General features: G+C 44.1%; 1 protein-coding gene across 19 annotated transcripts in view; it reads right to left on the reverse strand.

Moving 5' to 3' along the window:
• The window catches only part of GRAMD1B (GRAM domain containing 1B), a 142,461-nt gene that overhangs the window by 26,347 nt on the left and 96,622 nt on the right, over positions 1 to 19,492 (reverse strand). For 11 of the 19 annotated variants that reach the window (XM_052786443.1, XM_052786436.1, XM_052786435.1 and 8 more), the window contains 5 exons: positions 11,975 to 12,185; positions 10,390 to 10,410; positions 7,057 to 7,080; positions 4,501 to 4,521; positions 3,408 to 3,431 (listed from right to left, as the gene is read on the reverse strand). In XM_052786443.1, coding sequence (XP_052642403.1) covers positions 3,408 to 3,431; positions 4,501 to 4,521; positions 7,057 to 7,080; positions 10,390 to 10,410; positions 11,975 to 12,185 — 301 coding nt within the window. Of the gene's footprint in view, positions 1 to 1,110; positions 1,220 to 3,407; positions 3,432 to 4,500; positions 4,522 to 7,056; positions 7,081 to 10,389; positions 10,411 to 11,974; positions 12,186 to 19,492 lie in introns of those variants that run through there. The other 8 variants (XM_052786437.1, XM_052786438.1, XM_052786440.1 and 5 more) reach the window with 6 other exon arrangements.

The raw sequence follows: 19,492 nt of genomic DNA on the forward strand, positions 1-19,492 counted from the left end.
TTGCTCTTAACTCTTCAGGGAAGATTTACATTGCTTCTGGACAGAACAGGAAAACTACTGGAAAAGAACAGAACACATTCCCTGCTTGTGTGGGAGAGTTTAGACCCCACTGACAGCCTGACTGCTCTGCTGATTTATGCCAGCAAAGAAACTGGCCACCTGTCACGCAGCACTTCTTCCAAACCCAGTCTGGTCCTGGGTATTTTTCCTTTCTTTTTTTTTCCCTTTTAAAAGTGAATGAATAGCAGAAGAAGCTTCAGAGTAATCACTGGCCATTTGGGGTGGAAAGTGGATTTGAGTTCATCATCACATGAGCTTGCACCGAAAGCTCGCTTCTAATTTAGCGCCTCTGCACCACAGTAACTGTGCCAGCCCTGGCAATCCGTATACCTAAAATCATGGAAAGTCTGAAGGGATGAAAAATACCTGAAAGACAATGAGTTAACGTTGCTCCAGAAATAGTTTGACAAAATGGTTACTGCAACTTAAAAGATGATTACACTGATTTACAGAGAAAAAGGCTGTTTGTTCAACACCTTGCTAACTCATCATCAGGCCTGGATTTTTGCAATAAAGCCCGTTTACATGATTGCTGTTGCTGAGTCAGACTCAGGCTGCCACCCATCGGAAAGCTATTTCTGATGTTTTCCCTAAAATGATGCATGATTTCTCTCTCTTTGTTTCTATAGGGAACACTTTACGCTTTCCAACAGCTGAGTTTCCCCCGCCACTCTGGCATCTATGAGGTCTCCAAGAGAGTGCTGCAAGAAAAAAAAGACAGCACACCAAGACCAGCAAAGGCTCATTTCTTAGGGTATTTAGTCTTGTGATCACTTGACATTGTTCTTAAGAAGCTGCAAGCACTGCTCAAAGGTCTCTACAAAGAAAGGCCATTCTCAACCACCTCCTAACTCCTACTGCACAGGCTTTTGCCACAGTTTTCCCAAAGGAAAACCTAAGGCTCTCTCCTTTACGTGGCTACCTATTTGCATTTGACTGGATTTATTTTTGAGACTTTCACCTCTGGTAAGCCAAGCTGAAATTAGCCCTGTGTGCACAGCATTTGTTTGCAGAACTGCAGGTGCAGGGCTCCTGTTCCACTCTGTGCAATCCTCAGTGCAGACTTTGCTCTCCAAAGACAAGTGGGTAGCATTGCGCTCCTGTTGATCTTTCCAGACTTACTACGAGAGCAAATGTTTCTAGCAGTATTTCAGAACACCTGAAAGAGACAATTAGTGTCTTTTCACTGTAATTTTTTTTCCCCCCACTAACCACTCTGGGGCTATGCTACACATAGGTGGAGAGGGGGTGGTTCAGGTCAGTTATAGGGAGAAACTATGGGAAGAAAAAAATTCAAGCATGGTTGCAAAAGAGAAGGCAGGTGAAAGGAACGTGCATAGATAAACACAAAGGAAAGGAGTAAGAGAGTAGGGCAGACCTTGGGATCTAAAGAGTAAAATGAAAACCTCATGGACAGATATAAATCTCACCTCTTCCCTGGTGTCAACTGTGTTTGCTCTAACTTTTCAAGATCATCTTATTCTCTTTTCTGGGAGTATGCTCTGTAGATTCTCCTAATGCCTGGTGTTTACCAGCACAGGGACTACAGGAGGCAATTTACAGAAGCAAGCCTTGCTATAGAGTAGCAGCTAGAAATGCTGCAGAAAATTGGAGACATACACCCTAATTTAGGAACAGTCAGGGAAGTAGAAGGATTGACAGTCCAACTGAGAGAAAAGTAGGCAGAAAAAAAACATGGCAGGCTTGCTAGGCTCAGTGCCCCAGCTGTATACTGACTTCACAACACAAAAACTGAGAGCTCCTCCATGCTCAGAAACAGGGCCCTTCACCCAAAGCCCAGAGAGAAGGAAAAGAACAAAGGAGATAGCTTCTACCCTTGGCAGCAAAATATCTCTGGTTTGTCTCTAATTTTGATGACGTCTGCTGGGTGACAAATTTCTTCTACCAACTTGTGGAGTTCCTGCCACTCCCACAGCCAGTGCGACCTCCTGCTTCATGTCATCAGGGAAGCAAAACACCAATTTCCCACCTCTCTGAGCACATCAGGTCTACAGAGTAAGTCACATCTCTGTTTCAATAAACAAAATTACGGAGACAGTTTGGTTTTGAGGTCTTTTTTTTTTAACATTTTTTAAATTATTTTAAAAATAATAAATCAATTAACAATAATTCAACACGCAGACACGTTAAGTCCAAAGCAGACACACGCAACTGCATCCTGATGGCTAAGCATAGATGGGTGGGTCCTAAACCACAGCTGACCAACAAACTGAGTTTTACTCCGTAAGAATAACAGTTCTTCTAAACCAGAGTCTCCATATCTGCGGTTCCTCAGTAAAGGCATGAGAAACATCTCAGGGACTGCTAGTGAACTCAACCAGCCCACTGATGGTCTGGTCTTCCACCACGAGGACATGAACACAAAGCAAACCCCATAAGGTTGAATAAATATATTCTCAAACTGGTGTTCTTTTCTAAATCTCATAGTGCACCTGGACCAGTTTGCATTTGTCCTCTGGAAAGCAAAGTGGAGAAAGCACACCAAGACCAAGAAAGGGCAGGTCTGACAAAGCAATCCATGACCTTGGTTCACCCCTTTTCTCCCACTTCTTAATCTGGTAGGGATGTCAATCCCAAAAAGCACTGGTAGGATCGAAAGGAGAGCACACAAGGCAAGACAAGTTGGTAGCATCTTAAGGAAAAAGTAGAGAAAAAGGAATCCAGGAAAGGGAAAAGGAAGGGTTCCAACTGGCAAAGAGGGATACAGTGCTACAAGGACAAAAAGACCAGTTAAAAGCAGCAAAAACTGAAGCCATGTTAGAAAACTGGCATTCTGACCACTGATGCTCTGGGGATCTTTGAGGACCGTGTGCTCTTTGAGGCAAGGACTGTATTTTTGGTTTGTGTTTGTACAGTGCCTGGCACCCACGGCTGCTGAACTGGCACAAAGAACAATGTGGAGGGTGTTTGCTCCGAGCATAGTGAAATTTATGTAAAATGAAAGTGGGGGAAAGTGAGTAAAGGAAATTGTACGGCTTCGTGAACGGGTAGCCTCCATAAATTCATTTCTAGAGCTGCTCTCATTGGGAAAGGAACAGAATAATCAGAATGGTCCAAATGCCAGAAAAATCCTGCCTGGAAGTAGTTGGCAAAGAAGGGAAACTATATCAAGGAGATGCATTAGCAAATTTTGAATGGTAATAATACTGCCAAGCAGGATTGACTGCCTTCCTGGAGTTTATGGCCCATCTGTATTTCCACACTGCTGCTTTTATCTGGCCAGAATGTCTCTACTAACTAGAATATGGTTTGGTTTGGTTTTGTTTCGTTTTCTAAAGGAAAATAGTTGGGGGGGGAAACCACAAAAAAATGCAGCCAGTGCTTACTCTCCGGATGTACTGTCTCTCATGCTGAAAATATATGGAGGAAAAACAAGAGAGCAGAAAGATAAGATAGAGAGGACATGAAAACACAGGAGACCCACAGAAGCAGACCACAGCAAAGCATCATGCAGCAGGGTATGGATCTCAGCAGCTACAGTCAGAAGCAGCTCTTGCGTGACAGCAAAAGTCACCTTTAGCCATGGCCACAGATCCACATTTTTACAGCAGCCTGGTTGGGCCTATACATCTGCCCAAACTGCTTCACTCCACGTTCCTTTATCTGCCAGTTCTCCACCAGTTTGGCCTGCCGTGGTTTGTACTTCATTCTTAATGTCATTGCCTCTATGCTTCCCTCTGCTTCCGAGATCACGTCTTTCCCCATCCTTGCTACTCTCCTGGTGCTGATTATATACAGCAAGTAAATAAATCTGCCTCTCATGCCTCTGTCAAATCTGACCACACTGTATCGGCCAAAATCACTGGTTCTAATGTCTTAGGCTGCAAGAAGGTAGGAACTGTTGCTGAACATGGAATGGCTGCTGCATTTGCCTACAAAATCATGGTACTGCTGGTATCTACTTCAGAGCGCTCAAGGGGTGGGGGTTCAACCGTGCAAAAGTGACACCGACTGCGGAAATTTGCACACCAGTAGCTTTGTACCGAAAACGCTGCCACTCGTGCTTGCAGAACAAAAATAAGATCAAGGCAGAAGCAAAGGATGATTGTGTTTCTGTGAGGTCAAAAGAAAATAATTCCTCTCTCGCCCCGCACCACCCTGAGAGATGCAAAGGGTTTGCGCAGCAGCAGCTCTGTTTGTCACCACAACGAGACCAGCTCTGCTGGGAAACGGGAAGGTACAGGATGTGGAGATCATCAGAAGAGTGACTGAAAAGACAAAGCTTTTGCTTTCTCTCTCTCTAGCATCCCCTCCCTCACGATGTCAGTCCTCCTTTGCCAGTTCTGAGCCATTTCTACCTCCTCTTTTTGGAAATGGTCAGTATGCCCCAGTGCCACTGCAAAGCCCCTTTGCACCTTCCCCCCCACCCAGGCACCCAGCCCATATTCACCCAGGGACAAGAGAAACTGGAGTACTTACATTATACCAACTCTGGCTTTTCTGTAAGGACAAAATAAAAGAGAAGCATTAGTTAGCACAGAGATCTTAGGATCAAAAAGAAAGATGGACAGAGAAACTAGGTCCAATCTGGTTTGTATAATTAGTCAAGTGAAAGGGGGATTAAACGGAAGATTTCAATGGATTTCACAGTGTGGTCTAAGACAGTTATTTCCAGTTACAGGAACAAAGGACAAATCCAGAAGCACGAGTCCATAATAGGAAACAATTCAGGCTAATGTGTGCATGTCCACATGCACGCACACACACACAAACTCGCACACGCATGCTGTAATCATTTTTGCAGAACAGCAGCGCCCACTAGCAACAGAAGAGCTAATCATAATCATTGCCAGCCATTTCTTTTAGAGGCTTCATTCTTCCACGTCTGCAGGCTAGGTTGCAAAAATCACATTGCGTTGAACGGACCCTGTGCAAATAAGCCCTCAAAGAACTACCAGAAGGCAGGGACGCAATTTTACTCACAAAAGCCATCAGGCAACACTTTCAATAGTATTTTAAATTTTAAAGGGAGAGTCATACAGAGCCAGGAAAACTGCTGAAGAAAATGACTAGAAAAGCTAAGCAAAACAAAAAACAAACAAACAAAAAGGCTGGGGATTTTTTTTTTCCCAGAATTTCAGTGCACAGTGTTTTGCATCATCTGCACATGTGATTTTTTTTGTCCTTATCATGGCATTTCAGATGGTTTGAGAGGACAGGCCACATGTCACACTGGAGCATATGAAAAAGCTAGCTCAGCTTGGAAAGTCGCACTTGGCAATTTTCAGATGGAGGTGAGATTTATCTGCACAGAGGGAGGAAGAAATAAGCTTCACACTCCCACTCCAGTCAGGCTGGCTTTCCAATGTCAGGACACTGAGCAGAACTGACAGAAAGTATAGGCATCCCCCTTTTGAGGGTGGATTTACCTCAGGGCAATGAAGCTTGGGGGCACTGTAGCCTTTCACCACTAACGGTGGTCAGCTACAGTGCATATTGCTGGCACATTGTGTGCCAGCAGCCACACAGCTGTGCCCGTCCCCCTCTCCCAACGAGCGATGGCATGTCTACATTACACCTGGGGGAGCTGAGTCTAATAGACAAGGGCAGAAGCAGTATTTCACTGCATTTCTTTCTTTGAAGTCATCTTGCTTCTGACCTTGGACTGGGAGTATTTTTCACAGCTTTATACTCAGTCTGGAATATGAAAGAAAACATCCTGGCCTCCGACTTGTTACAGAGCCTGTGGAAGTTTCACTCAGAGAGTTAAGTTCATATTCACAGAGGCACACCTGCACTGGGATAGTCCACAACAGGACCAGTGACGTACAGGATGTTTACCATAGGAAAGTAAGCGCAAAGGGTTAATGAGATCAGATTGGACCAGCGATTTCTATAAAGACATGGGGTTGCTTACACTGTGCTTTCCCTAGACCTCCCTGCTTTCAGTTTCCTATGCTGCCTTATATGCCACTCCAGCAAACAACCTCGCTGGCATCTGGATCTCATTGACAGAGCCAACATTTCCAAAGGATCCCTTGCAACCTTGGGCATTTCTGCCTGTTTCACTGCCCTGATCTCTAATGAAAAACCCCACAGTAACATAGTTTATGTCACAGGCCAAAATACAAAAGTTTGACGTTAAAAAGTGAATGCCCCTAAGGCCTTTCCCCAAATCCTGGGGAAAGGGTATGAACTGAAGAACTGAATACACAGTATGGCTCATCAACTAACCAGAGGAATTTCCTCTTACTTCCTACGCTTTTCCATACTTGGCCATACCCTCCATTCATAAAGGGTCTGGTTGAAGTCATCCTTTTCTGCAAGTAGGACATGGAAGAAGGTCTTTTGCAATTCAGCCTATACTAAAAAAAAAAATCAGGGGAATTAATCTTAAACCATGTACACATCACCTCGTCCTCAGGAGCACAGGGTCTAAGATGGAGCGATTTTCCTGCAGGTTTGTTTTGCCATCTGTCTGCCTTAATGAGCAAAAGGCATAACTCAGAAATTTCTGGGGAAAAAAATTCATAATCAAACTATAATTGGCATAGACAAAACAGAGACACTGCTGTCACTGTGTCTTCTAAATCAGGGTGCACGTGTTGTGGTGTCAGCACACTGCAACAGGATTTCATTCCCCTCTTCTGCATTAACCGCAGTAACTCTTTCTTCGCCCTCACATTTGAATATCCCCAAACTGTGGCTCCTCTATAAAGAAGCTCTCCAGCTCCTCCTTTCTTAAGCTCTTCCGCACAATTATACTGACATCCAAGCCTCATCTTTTGCCTCCACCAAGTGTTCTAAACATGAGGAGATTCCTTCCCCTGACCACTGTTTTGCAGGCAGAACGAACTACAGGAAGTCCAAAGAGAAGGGAGACTATCTGAGTCCTTAAATCTCTCTTCAATTTTATTTACCTTTTTTTTTTTTTAATTCACTGAGAGTCAGAATATAGGGGGATTTGAACCGTGAAAATCAAGAGACAGTATAATGGAGGGGAAAAAGAAAGAAAAAGGAAAAACATATTCTTACTTTGAGCAGGTTAAGTCTGTCATACTGGAAAAAGAAACCATAAGCATTAGAACTGAAAAGAGAAAATAAGTAAGTAACAAAGGAATGGAGTTGCACACAGAAGTGGAAAAGATGTAACTGATTTGCAGAGACGATGCTGTAGGAGCAGCTGATACCAGAGATCATAGTTACATGGTGGCTGTAACCAGGAAGAACTCAGGAGAACTTGAGGAAGGCGAAAAATTGGGTGTTTTCTCTAAGCCTTTAATTAATACAGTGTTGCCTCTAAATCTTCATGGGTTAATGATCTCATATTTGCATACACTGCTATGGAAGATTACAGCGTTACAGTGCAGATGGGAAGCAGTGGATCACGCATAGGAATTTCAGGCTGCTAATTTGATGCCAACAGAAGTTTCCACCTTTCAGCATTATTGGGAGCAGGATCACAACACAATCCTACACACCGTTGCTTCCAGGGGAATGGAAACCTTTTGCCAAGTGAATGTCATGCCATATTGCTCTAGAAGTATCCTTAAGTCCATTTTACAACTGGGGAAACAGAGGCACAGAACCAGGGTGAGGGGAGAGCTCAGAACGGATTCCAGAGACCTTTCTCCTGACCTGTGTACTTCCAAAACCTAAGCTAGTCACCTGGCTTCTAAATGCCCATGGCCAAGTAACTCAAAGAAATTGATGAAATTTATTCCCAAATCCCTCACCCCAGCCCAAAACGACCAGAATTTCATGACCTACTATCTAAAGGGGTATTATACCACCTGATGGGAGAGGTAAATGAGAAGACACAGCCAAACTCTTCTCATAATCGCACACTGAAAGGACAAGGTGCAACAGTCATAAGCTGCAGTAAAGGAAATTCTGTTCAGATCGAAGGAAAAAGCCTGTTCACAACAAGAGTGGTTAAGCACTGGAGCAGGGGCCCGACAAGGCTGTGGGATCTCCAGTCTTGGAGGTCTGCAAAATGTGGCTGGCCAAGACTTTAGACCAACCTGATCTAACCACATCAGCCCTGCTTTGAGCAGGGGCTTGGACTAGAGACCTTCTGAGATCCCTTCCCACCTAAACTGTTCTACAATCTCCAGGGCCTACATCGAAATTCACGTTTTCCCCTAACCTGATATTTATCCTCAGCATTCGTTATTAGCTATAGACAGTGGGAAGAATCTGAAGGATTTGCAATGGAGAGGAAATCACTTTTATCCTTGGGCAAGAGCAAAAGAGTTAAAAATATGTATTTCATTGCTGGCTGCGAGCAAAAAGGGCTTTTTGCTGAGTTCAGAAAGCGGTTACAGAAGCAGCAGTGTTTGCCAGTAAAAGCCTAAGGCTGACGCAGACCTATGGGTGGTTTGGTCCATGCCACACCGGTGGACAGCATGGAAAAGCAACCTCCAGGAAAAATTTCCTACAGATGTCGTCCAGTGCTTAAAAACTCCCGGTGAAGCGCTCCCTCTGATGGCAACACTGCAGCACGACAATTAACACAACAGACAAAAGAGGGCAAGGGACTTCAAGCAGATCTGTCAGCAACTGTATAAACACAGCATCAAACTCATGGGCTCAAGCTGTTTCATTTCATTAGCGAGACAGGTTGGAAAATCAGACCATTCTTCTTGTAGAAGACGGGTGGGGAGAGAAGAGACTGAGAAAGGAGATTTTAAAATCTTTGTCCTTAAGTTCTTTGTTCCTAACCTCTTCCTATCTTGAACAGATACCACCATCACCTGTGTGGGGAGAATCAGGGGGCTTATTACACCTGAGATTCCTCAGTTGTACCAGAGAGCGCCACCTTGTGAAGCACAGAAAAGAGATTCAGCCTTCACGGTGCTTTAGGCTCACCCTGTGCACAGACCGTGCGTGAGCAGGGCAGGAGGCTGTCACGCAGGCTGGTGGAGGTCATGCCCAGGATCCCCTTCTCTCTGTGCATCAGCTTCCTCGCACTGGAACTCATCTGAGGTCCGCCTCCCTCTTGTTTCTCTAATTGTCTTAAAGTTGTTGGGTTTTTCCTCTCAGAAAAGCAAGGGGCTGGCTGCAAGCACATCACAGTACCGCTACGCGTACTTTTTACGCGTTCATCGCTCTCTACCAATGCTCTTCCCACCAGTCTCTCTCCTAACCAACCTCTCCATAGCTTAGGCAAAGTGCCTCCAGCCTACCATAGCCTAGCCATGACTTATCCTGACCCACACACCTCTACTCACCAGCAATCCTTTCAGGACTCTCTACTACTCCAGATCTGCTTTTTCCACAGACCTTCTTTCACACCTCACCTGAGACACTAGTCCCACAGTCCTTTGTAGTTATCCAAGCTACAGTTACCAAGCACAAGACAATCTGTCTGAAAAAAGACATAAAGAAGCTTCCAGCAGACACCAGCAATCACGCAAGGTCAGGCTGGCTACGAGAGGCATTATGACCAAGGAAAAACAGTAAGCCAGCACTGTAGACTCCACTAGTCTCTAAGAACTTGCCTAGAATTACATCTATGGCTTCAGCTGGGGAAAGGCCAAGGCATTGGTTTTGTGGATTATGAAGCCATCCAAGCCATTCTGGTTTTAACTTTACTTGTATACACGTGGAAATGCCAGCAGCCTGGCACTTTGTCCAATAAGCATCCCATCTGTGTTTCTGATTTTTACACTCTTCTGAGGGTAGCGTAGAGATGCGAGATCAAATCTCAAATGAGCTTATCTCCAATTCAAGCACCCACAGAGGGATCTTCCACTTATTACCTTTCAGAGCAAGCCCATGAATTCTCACAATTCATTTGGGACAGGTCTGTTCTAACAGGTTTAAGCTGGGTTCATTTGAAATCACTGATCTTTAATATTTACATCACACAGGAAAGCGTGCAAGGGCAGTAAGCTGAGATCACTGGCCACAAAACTACTATTCCTCATAAAAAGCAGGCAAGAAGTTACGGAGATCAACTCTTGTTTCTGAAAGGCATAAAGTAAGAAGAGAGGAAAGAGAAGGGATTACAGTACTGTTCAGCCTACCAAAGCCAGCGGATTTCTCCCCGGCACAGACAGCAGTTCACTTCAAGGGAGAGGGAAAGCAAACCTTAAAACAAAGACTAAAATTACTTGGAAGTAATTGAAGGGGTGTGATGAACAGGCCAGTTCTCACACCATGTGAGCAAATATTAATGAGATCCCAGTGATATAAGTGAAACCAGCTTCTCAGCTACAGGCATCGGGCTGAGCTCTTGCTGACATTCTCACAGCCGCACCAGGAGAATGCCTTACTGGGGTCACCGCTCAGTACCACGGGGAGGGTTTCTGAGTGATAAGACAATTCTACAGCGGGGGACAGGAGAGAAAAAAGAAGGCTTACTTTGGAGAGGCGCTTGTGTGACTTAATCGGAGAGAAAGCATGCAGGAATGAAAAGAGAGAAATTATGAAAAGAAGAAAAATTACCTCGCAAATCAAGAGAAGAAAAACCCACAAACCCAACAGAAAGCATTATATCCCCCCTGCTTCCTTGTGAAGTGCACCACGAATTAAAAGTCAAGCTTTAGTAGTCATCGTGTTGGTAAAAATTGCACTCCCATGGCCTTAAACCACAGCACTTTATGGGCCAGGGCAACGAAACTCATCTCTGTAATTCCCCCTTACCAAGGACGCCGTTTCCCTGACAAAGCATCCCCCAGTGTGGCTATAAACATAGCATGCCCCGCATCCTGCCTGCCTCCCATCTGCCTGGCTTTCTTTTGGGGACAGACTGCTGGCACCATAACGCATGAGGGTGTCATCCGGTCCTGCCGCCCTGGCGCGGTGTTTGTAGGTCACTGTGTGCGCAGGAAGCAAGCCTGACCTCAAGGGCAACCTCAGAACTGACAGGTCTCAAATGATTCATCTTGAAAAAACCTTTTGCCCCCTCTTTTGAATTCACATACTCCCCCCTTAGTAGCAAGCGATTAGTTCAGGCCAGTGAATGTGGGCCAGTGAATCCTGTTTCCTCTGCTGACAGTGACCACAAAGGGGAGTAGATGAAGACTTTTTGTGTGCATGACACAATCCAGCAATAAATTGGGCAAAGACCTGACAACGCATTTCACACAAGCCATCAGAGTTATGCCTGTGACACCGTGAAGTTATTCAGGCTGAAATACTTTACTTCAAAAATCTGGAAAAAGAAAAGACAAGTGCTCCTGACAGCTATCTATCTTATAATACGCCATTGACATTGGGGTTATAATCAAAGGTTATGTTTGGCTCCCAAGGCCCTTGTGTGTGTTTCACCAGGTCCCACTGCTCACAGAAAAATCACGAGTCACCAAACCTGAAACCCTCTTCCTCAGTACAGCAAATACAAGGTTGTTTCTAACATGGTCAAAAGACACAATACCTTTCTAGGGAAAATATCATCTACCCTGGCCAAGACAGTCATAACACTGCACCGACGGTAGGCAATGTGCAGAGGATTGGCAAACTGATTCTGTGCAACTTGATCCCCATCTCAACACAGGGCTTAGACAGGACTGGAGAAATGCATGGGCCCTTCACAGGCTGTCTGCACAGAGGAACCTTTATTTGTTCCATGACCCTTCATGGCCCAGATGATAAAAAGTAATTGCAGCAGCTGATTTTCAAGGTCTTTCTCAAAACCACAGAGCCTCCCAAGGAAACAGGGCCTTGACTGCAAAAACATTAGCCTAGATCAGCCGTTATGGAACCGCAGTATAAGCCGTCAGCAACTCGTGGACTCGGGTCGCTGAAAGGACGACAGAGTTGTGCTGAAGTCTGACCTACACAAACGGCTCCCAGTTAGGAGAATTTTCAGAAGTATGATGGGGGAAGAAGGAGGAAAGTTACCCAGAGGAAAAAAGGCACAGGACAAAGCCAGTGTACCGCATGAGAGAGTTTAGAACTGGGGACACGTGCACATCTGGGCCAAAGTCATTTGCTCGCTTCTCACCTTGGAGTTCTTGGCCCCGCTGCGGCCTGACTGAGAGGAACAGCTACGCTGTACACCCTGCTCCGGCGTGGAAGGGGATTTGTCTGACGAGTGGTCTGAGCCTTTTTCCACCATGGCGTCTCCTTGGGAGTCCTGCGGTGTCGGGGACCGGGAGCGTTTGCGCAGGATTGGGGAGCAGGCAGGCGTGCTGCGGTTTGAGTTACTGGCAGTACTGCAGAAAGAAAGGAAGAGCAGGGTTAATAATCTTCAGCTCAAACAGAAAGCAACTGCACGCGTGCCTTGAGGTGAAGCATTACCCGCAGATTTCTCCGCTAGCATAGAGGACAAATCTGGCTTCCTGAAGCGATGCACCCAATGCCATACTTAGGACTTACGTCCCCAGTAAAATTAGGCTGTAGACAGTTATCATTTACCGGTGGCAGAGGGAACTGCAACGGCCTGCCAGTGTCTTCCTCCACCCACTCTTCAATTCATCTGACCACAGGTGAATGCCTGTGAGAATGAACTCATTCTCTCCTGTCGGCTCTGAGGGTTTAAAATGATGATCTGAGCTTAGAAAACTTAAACTTGCGCTCGAGAACGAGGGAGACATCAGTGTGTTCTCGATAGTCCCACTCTGTCCCTCCCTTCTTTTATTTCAGCAGGTGTAATTATTCTCAACAGGATACACAAAAATGGAATCCTATCTTTTAGAAAATACTCCATTAAAGATCATAAAAAACAATTGGGCACTGGGAGGGGAGTCATGATGACAGACAATGCAGTCATGATTTCCTGTATCACATCATCCTTTCCCACACCAGTTAGAGTTGGGCATGAAAATGTTTTGCTACAATATAAAAGCTTTCATGATTCTTAAAAAAAAAAAAAAAATAATCCCATCTCATAACAGGGAAAAGCAAGACCTTTCAGAGTAGTTTCACAGAAATTATGAAACATTTAGGGGAATGGAACTTCTCATCCGATATCTTCAGCAAATACCCTAACACACAAATCAGAAAGCCAGTTACATATTTATACAGAACAGGAAAACTCAGATTTCCTCACTGTTCCTTCTCTTTTGATGCCTCTTCTTCCTGCCAGACTCTTCAAAATACCACATGCTACATCCATTTTTCCCTACGTAACTTGTTTCCTTCAGCAGTCAAATCTATTTATGACTGGCCCAATCATCTCTGAGGCCTTTCCAGCTGGTATTGTTCAACTCGGCAGCCTGCAGGTTACGGTGGAACCTGGGCTGATCCAAGGATGAACTTTGTGCTAACTCTGCCATGCTGAGTTGTTATGGTACCCTGTTATCTTCTGAGCATTAGAGAGCAGGCCACATCTGAGCGACAGAAGAGCAGGCAACAGAAAAAAGGATGAGAGAATTAAAACTGTAAGGGATTGAATTAAAGAAGCTAGTGCAATCAAAGTCTTAAGGGCTATAATTTAAGCCCAATTATATATAGCAAACCAAAGTTTGCTTCTCACAATGGGATGTACAGTGAGGTAGTTACAATGGATCGTTTCCTTTCTGAGAATCTAGAAAAGTTGAATACATGCTGTAGGTTTCATTAATTCTCAGATAAAAATCATATGTACCTCTTACGTCTGAAGATGCCAAAAACATTTTACAAACATTAGTTAGCAGATAGAGGTAGATAATTTAATACACTCCTCCAGTGGTTACCAGTTTTAGTTTGGTTTGGTTTAGTACTAGATGAACTGGTCTCATAAATTATCCTCTATTTGCTCACTGCTTGTGTTAACACAGGAGTGATGACACTTTCCCTAAACAATTTGCAGAAAGCATGCAACAAAGTTGCTTATGCAAACATTAACAGAATCAAATTTCACACTGTACACACGAGCTTGCAATTGGCAAGAACAGGAGCATGGCACTTCACAGAAAACCCTTAGAAGATATTTTCAAGAATATAAAGTGTGAAAGTTCATATAGATAATGAACAGGCTAGAGAAAATGGGTTTGGAAAATGTTCTGTAAATAGGAAGAAAGATGGATTAAATTACAGACTCCGCTCTGTTACCTATTTCTACTTATTAGGCTGAGCATCATATAGATATAGAATTGTAAAAAGCTGCTTGTTCAAATGCCACCTGAACCCCAAGTTAGCTCCAGTGTGAAGACCAGCAGAGTAATTCCCCCCCTCGGCTTGTTTCTTCACAGTTCACAGCCGACAATGGCATACCTCATCAGTGAAATACGCCAACAGCATACCATGTCCTCCCTTTTCCTGGTCAAGACACAGGAATACTGAATACTAACTACACGTACAGCACAACTGTAGCAATATTCAAGCTTTAATCCCTCCAAATCATATTTGAAACAAAACAAAAGACTGAGCAAAAGATGATCTGGACCATTCTCCCAGCAGCATTGCCTGCAACAGTTTCGGTATATCATGAAGTAAAATTATCAGGGTTTTTTCATCTCATTGAAATGTAGAAAAGTATCAGGTTTCTTCACAGGCTTTCAGCTGATCCAGTTAAAATGGGCATTTCACCTTTTCTGTCTTCCTGCTAATTCTCCCAGCTAAACTCAAGATGTACACACTTTTTTAATAAACCAGCATAACTGCATCTAGCGTACCAATTGCAATCAGCAACTATGTGTACGTGCAGAAGGTGCTGTGCAAATGGCACTAAGACTTGAAGTTCATCAGCAATGCTTCCAGAGATGGAAATGGTTTTGAATTGCCATTCCTATGGTTAAGAACTCTAAATTCTAAGGCTGTATCGCTCATGCTGTGTTATTGCTGATCTGGCATTACACCAAATTTCCTAAATTTTGCCCCCAGCATGCTTGACTCAACGTAAACTGGTTTATGTGAGAGGTCCCCAGAAATACAAGGCAAGAATTTGAAGCCAATGTTCCTGAGTCACGTATCACTGCACTACATTTGTTTGAACAGACGTACTCCTTTTTCTTCTACAGCTCTACGAAACCTGAGTTTATCATGCACAACCTCCTTCTCATTTTCAGTTCGAGTTCATACTCACAAGTTTCACTTTGAGTTTCAGCTTCAAGCAACTCTATAAAGGCCAAGCCAAATTCAGTCAAGGTTCTGCTTGCTTTCAGGTTACAGTTACGAAGGAGCACTGCGTTTTTACTGCTTCTAAAGTAAAGCACAAAATAACCAGTTCAAAACCAGGGTACAGCTGCACCATGTGCACGTGAAACTCAGACAAAACCTGCTAAAAACTTCAGTACTCTTTTACTCAAATTGTAGTGAAATGAGAAATGAGACAAATTTTGCCTTTTGTGGACTGCAATAAATACATTAATGCTAGCTCCAGTACACACTTACTCACACACAGGCATGGAAGATACATTCTCAGCTTTCTCCACTCTAAGCACAGGCATGCTCCAAAACTGGCTTACACCTAGCCCAGATACAGCTAAGCAGTGTGCAGCTATGGAGGCCAATTCAAGCTAATCACCCATGGTCTGACAAAGCTCCTCAGGTGGGTTTTTCAGTCATGGCTGACTAACCCACGCTGCCGCAGCTACATAGGAGCAGTATCAGCACTAACTACCTTAAAGCTAGCATATATACGTTTGTCCAGGCTCAGTGCACCCTACCGTAGCCATATGTTTTGGTGCCAGCTCTGCCAAGCACAACCTCAGGCAGACTCTGGCCTCCATGTTCGTTTTCCAGTCACTTAGCATCGCTGGCATGCTTTAAAAAACTAAATCCACACATACATTTTGTGTCAGGTATGTATGGATTACCACCTTTGCAGAGATAGGGGAAAAAAGATAGCTTCAAGGGCACCTTCTCAGGCTGTCCCTTAAGTCAGTGGCAGAGAGCTGATCAAACTCAGGAGGTCTGAATCCACCTCATACTATCTGATGACTGGGCAATGCAGAATATTTCTCACATGAAGGACTCCGGGAGTGTGCACACAACGAAGAGCACAAAGAGCCTGTTAATTCAGCTTTTCGTCTTTACCACAACGAGGATGGGCACAAAACCCACAAGCCTGCAGCTCCGTCCCACTCGCCTCCCCCTGCCCTGAGCCCCTCAACACTCTCGCTGCTCCTGCTCAGTCCCTGAAGTTTGAATCCAACCCAAGGCACAGCCATGACGAACGCTTTCTGCAGTTGCCATAGTGACCAAGGCCTGCAATTGAACCAGGAATCAACGCCTGAAATGCCAAAACGGCTTGACCCACTTTGAAAAAAAATAATAGTAATAAATAATGCTTTCCAGACCTAATTGACCAGAGCGCATTCAGGGCCTCACATACCCCTGCAGTGTAGCCTTTAGCCAATGCAACAGATTAAGTCAGGGACAGAACACAAACAAGCCCACCTAAGCAGCAGCCCCTTGCTCCTAGGTGAAACCTCTACATGGGGTATATGAAAGCACAGAAGGCAGAGTACATCTTCTTGGTTTACGTTCATACTGTGCCTAAGAGAAACACCTCGTCTTATGATTAGAGCTGCAGTAAAAACACCACGAGCAAGTATGACACGGCTAGGAAGAGGCCAAACTCTGTTCAGTCACATGCAGGACAAGCCTCAATATCTGGAGCAGCATAGCGAAGAACTGAGCTTTTCTTTAAGTGGTGGGAAAAGAATGAACATTTGGCAATGCACAAACAAGCTACCTGGTCACGCCCTATCCTGGACGCTCCGCAAAGCAAGGACACAAGGCAAGACACAAAAAGGCCAAACTTCCTCCTCCAACAGCATATTTTCTGTAAAGATTTGGACCAGCCGGTGAATAGAGACTTCAGCCAGGAGTAGCTTTTGGGAAAGGCTACAGTCTGTACTCCACAAGCTAAGCGTGGGATTCTTACAGCTATAAAGGAACCCTGAGGACTCTTTGCAAGGTTCTAATGGAATATTCAGCAAGAAACCTGACTTTGTTCAAGTCTGTTAAATAAATTCTGCATGAATGACATTCAACCAGTCCTGAATTGACATGAAAGTCTGTCCATCCTACCAGATCTTCTGAAATAAATCACTCTGCCTGCCACTACAACACAGCCATCCCTGGGCTTCAGACAAGCACCCTGCAATGGTTCTTTCCCAAATCACGTGTGCCCAAATAGCCAGCAGCCACCCTCCAGACACAACAGCTTGCAGAAGAGCACTGTCGCAGCATCTGTGGCTGCACTGTACAATAGCAGCTTGTTGTTCTCCCCTCAGGTAGTGAGCAATACATACCGATTAAGAAGACACACCCCAAATCTATTTGAATCTGCCAGTTGCAGGATGTGAATTAGAATTTAGCCAGAAGTAATCACTGTGTTACGAAGAGTACCAAAGGGTTTGTAACAACAAGGGCAGCTCATCTGAACAAGTGGCAGCTTCAGGCACACAGTGCTCCCCCTACCTTCGTTGTGATCACCAGCTTCTCAGACAGCAGAAACAGATCATCGACACCATTTCCTGCAGTATATTTCTAAACCCCTCGGACTTCCTCAAGTAAGTCCTGATCTGGAAAGCTAACCGGCAGCCTCCAAGTCCACCATAGTTCTCAAAAGAACTTGCTTTACGAGAGTAAAGATGAGCTGAAGATGCTCACATCTCCCTGCGGTCCATAGCACCTACCTAATAGTAAGCTCTTCAAGGCCCAAAACTGGGGTTACCGACCGCATTGCAAATATTGGGCTTAGTTCTGGAAAGTGCTGAGCACTATGTCCCCAAACCAGCAAAGAACTTAAGCACATATTTAACTCTATGTCTGAAGTCTATGGGCTGTGCAAACAAAGTCAAGCCTGTGCTTACATGCTTTCCTAAACAAGAACGAAGGAGATCCTCAAGCATAAAAGAGAACTCTACTGATGAAGTCTTGAAAAGAGCAGAAAAAGCTACAAGGTCAAGAAGGCACCTCAAGCCCGGCTGTAGTACAAAAAGAGTTAATTCTCCTCAGAAACAGCTAGTAAGGGGGTTAATTAGACGCCTACAAAGATACTTTTCTGTGATACAGTCTGACATCAGTGGAAAAAGATGAGATTCAGAAACTCATTATGCAGTCTACCAAACAGCAAGCAGATGGTAACAACTTTTGATCATCACCAACCTACACTCACTTCAAATTGATAATCCAAGAACGAAAACCTCCATATATCCTCCAGCAATTCCCTGGGCCTGCCATTACTCTACAAGCAATAACAAAATGCTATACTTATATTGCATCTCCCCGTAAAAAAGACAAAAAAGAAAGCATTAAATTAATGCAATTACTGTGCTTCAGGGGATTAGCAAATCACTGCAAGCATTAGGAGGGAATTCGCCTTCTGCCCATATACAGCACTGCAAGGTTGGTCAAATGTATTATTAACGATGTCATTGTCTTTCTCTGAACCATCTGATACTGGTTACCACTAGAGACAGACTATCAACTCTGATAGACAAACGGTCTGACATCTTACAGAAACTCCCACAGTGCTGTGTTCGAAACAATCCCTCCACCACTCCCTTGCTACTTGGAGTTATTGCAAAAATCTCAAGAAAAAGTTGGAAAATGTTTTCGAAATAGAACAAGACAGATCTTAATAATACTGTCCAGTAATTTAGAGAGGATCGTTAATCTGCAGAGAACCAACATGTATTATAAATCATACACTAAACCCTTCCATCACTCACAAATTAATATAATTCCATTTGCTCCAAAGGAAGACAAACCACATGGAACAAAGTATGATGGAAAATACAATGAAATCTGGGAAGCAATAAAGGGGAAATAATGCAAAATAAGAATTTCACATCCCTCAGAAGTCAACGGCATGTCTGTTTCAGACACAGCCCCAACATGGTCACCTGCAGGTCACTCAGTCTACAGCTATATTTCCCAAAGAGGAACAGATAAGGACTTTGTTTCCTCTCCTCCCCACCATAATGCCAACAGATCTTGTAATTAAAAGCAAGCATTGCAATACCTGTTGCTGTCTTCAAAATCTCGGAGCCCGCAACTTGGGACAGAACAGAGCTCACAAGTTTTGTTTAAAAAATAAATATAATAATGAACACCGTTAAACCACCCCTGATGTGAAGAAAGATTTGAAAACTTGACAGCTCAGAGAATAAAAAATAAAATTAAAATAAATCCAAGCATGCTTATTTTAAACCTCGTTATTTCCAAGCTAACATCAAAATCTTTCAATGGTTTGGAGATGCAATGTCGCTGTCATACATCAATCCACGTGTCTTGTTTCAAGGGAGAATGAGAAAAATGCAATATAAAACTAAAAAGCTAGCGATAAGATCCACGCTCATTTTTGGATGAGGACGTAAGTGTGGTACAACTTTTAGATTACCTCAAGAAGAGCACAAGCACTCTTCCTTTCTGCCCATCTCCTGCTGTATCTTCAGCAAGGCTATGAGCATCCCAGGAATTCATCCCCAGCATAGGTAGCGTCCACCTGAACACATTCTAATCCTGTGGCAGGGGTTTTATAAACCACAGATTAAACGTCTAATGAAGCCTCACACCATATCTTATCAGCAACAAAGCAGGGGTGGAGAGGGATATTGTATATGCCAGGAGTAGAAGACAAAGC

The sequence above is a fragment of the Harpia harpyja genome, chromosome 4 (assembly GCF_026419915.1).
Source record: "Harpia harpyja isolate bHarHar1 chromosome 4, bHarHar1 primary haplotype, whole genome shotgun sequence".
In the NCBI taxonomy this organism is placed as follows: domain Eukaryota; kingdom Metazoa; phylum Chordata; class Aves; order Accipitriformes; family Accipitridae; genus Harpia; species Harpia harpyja.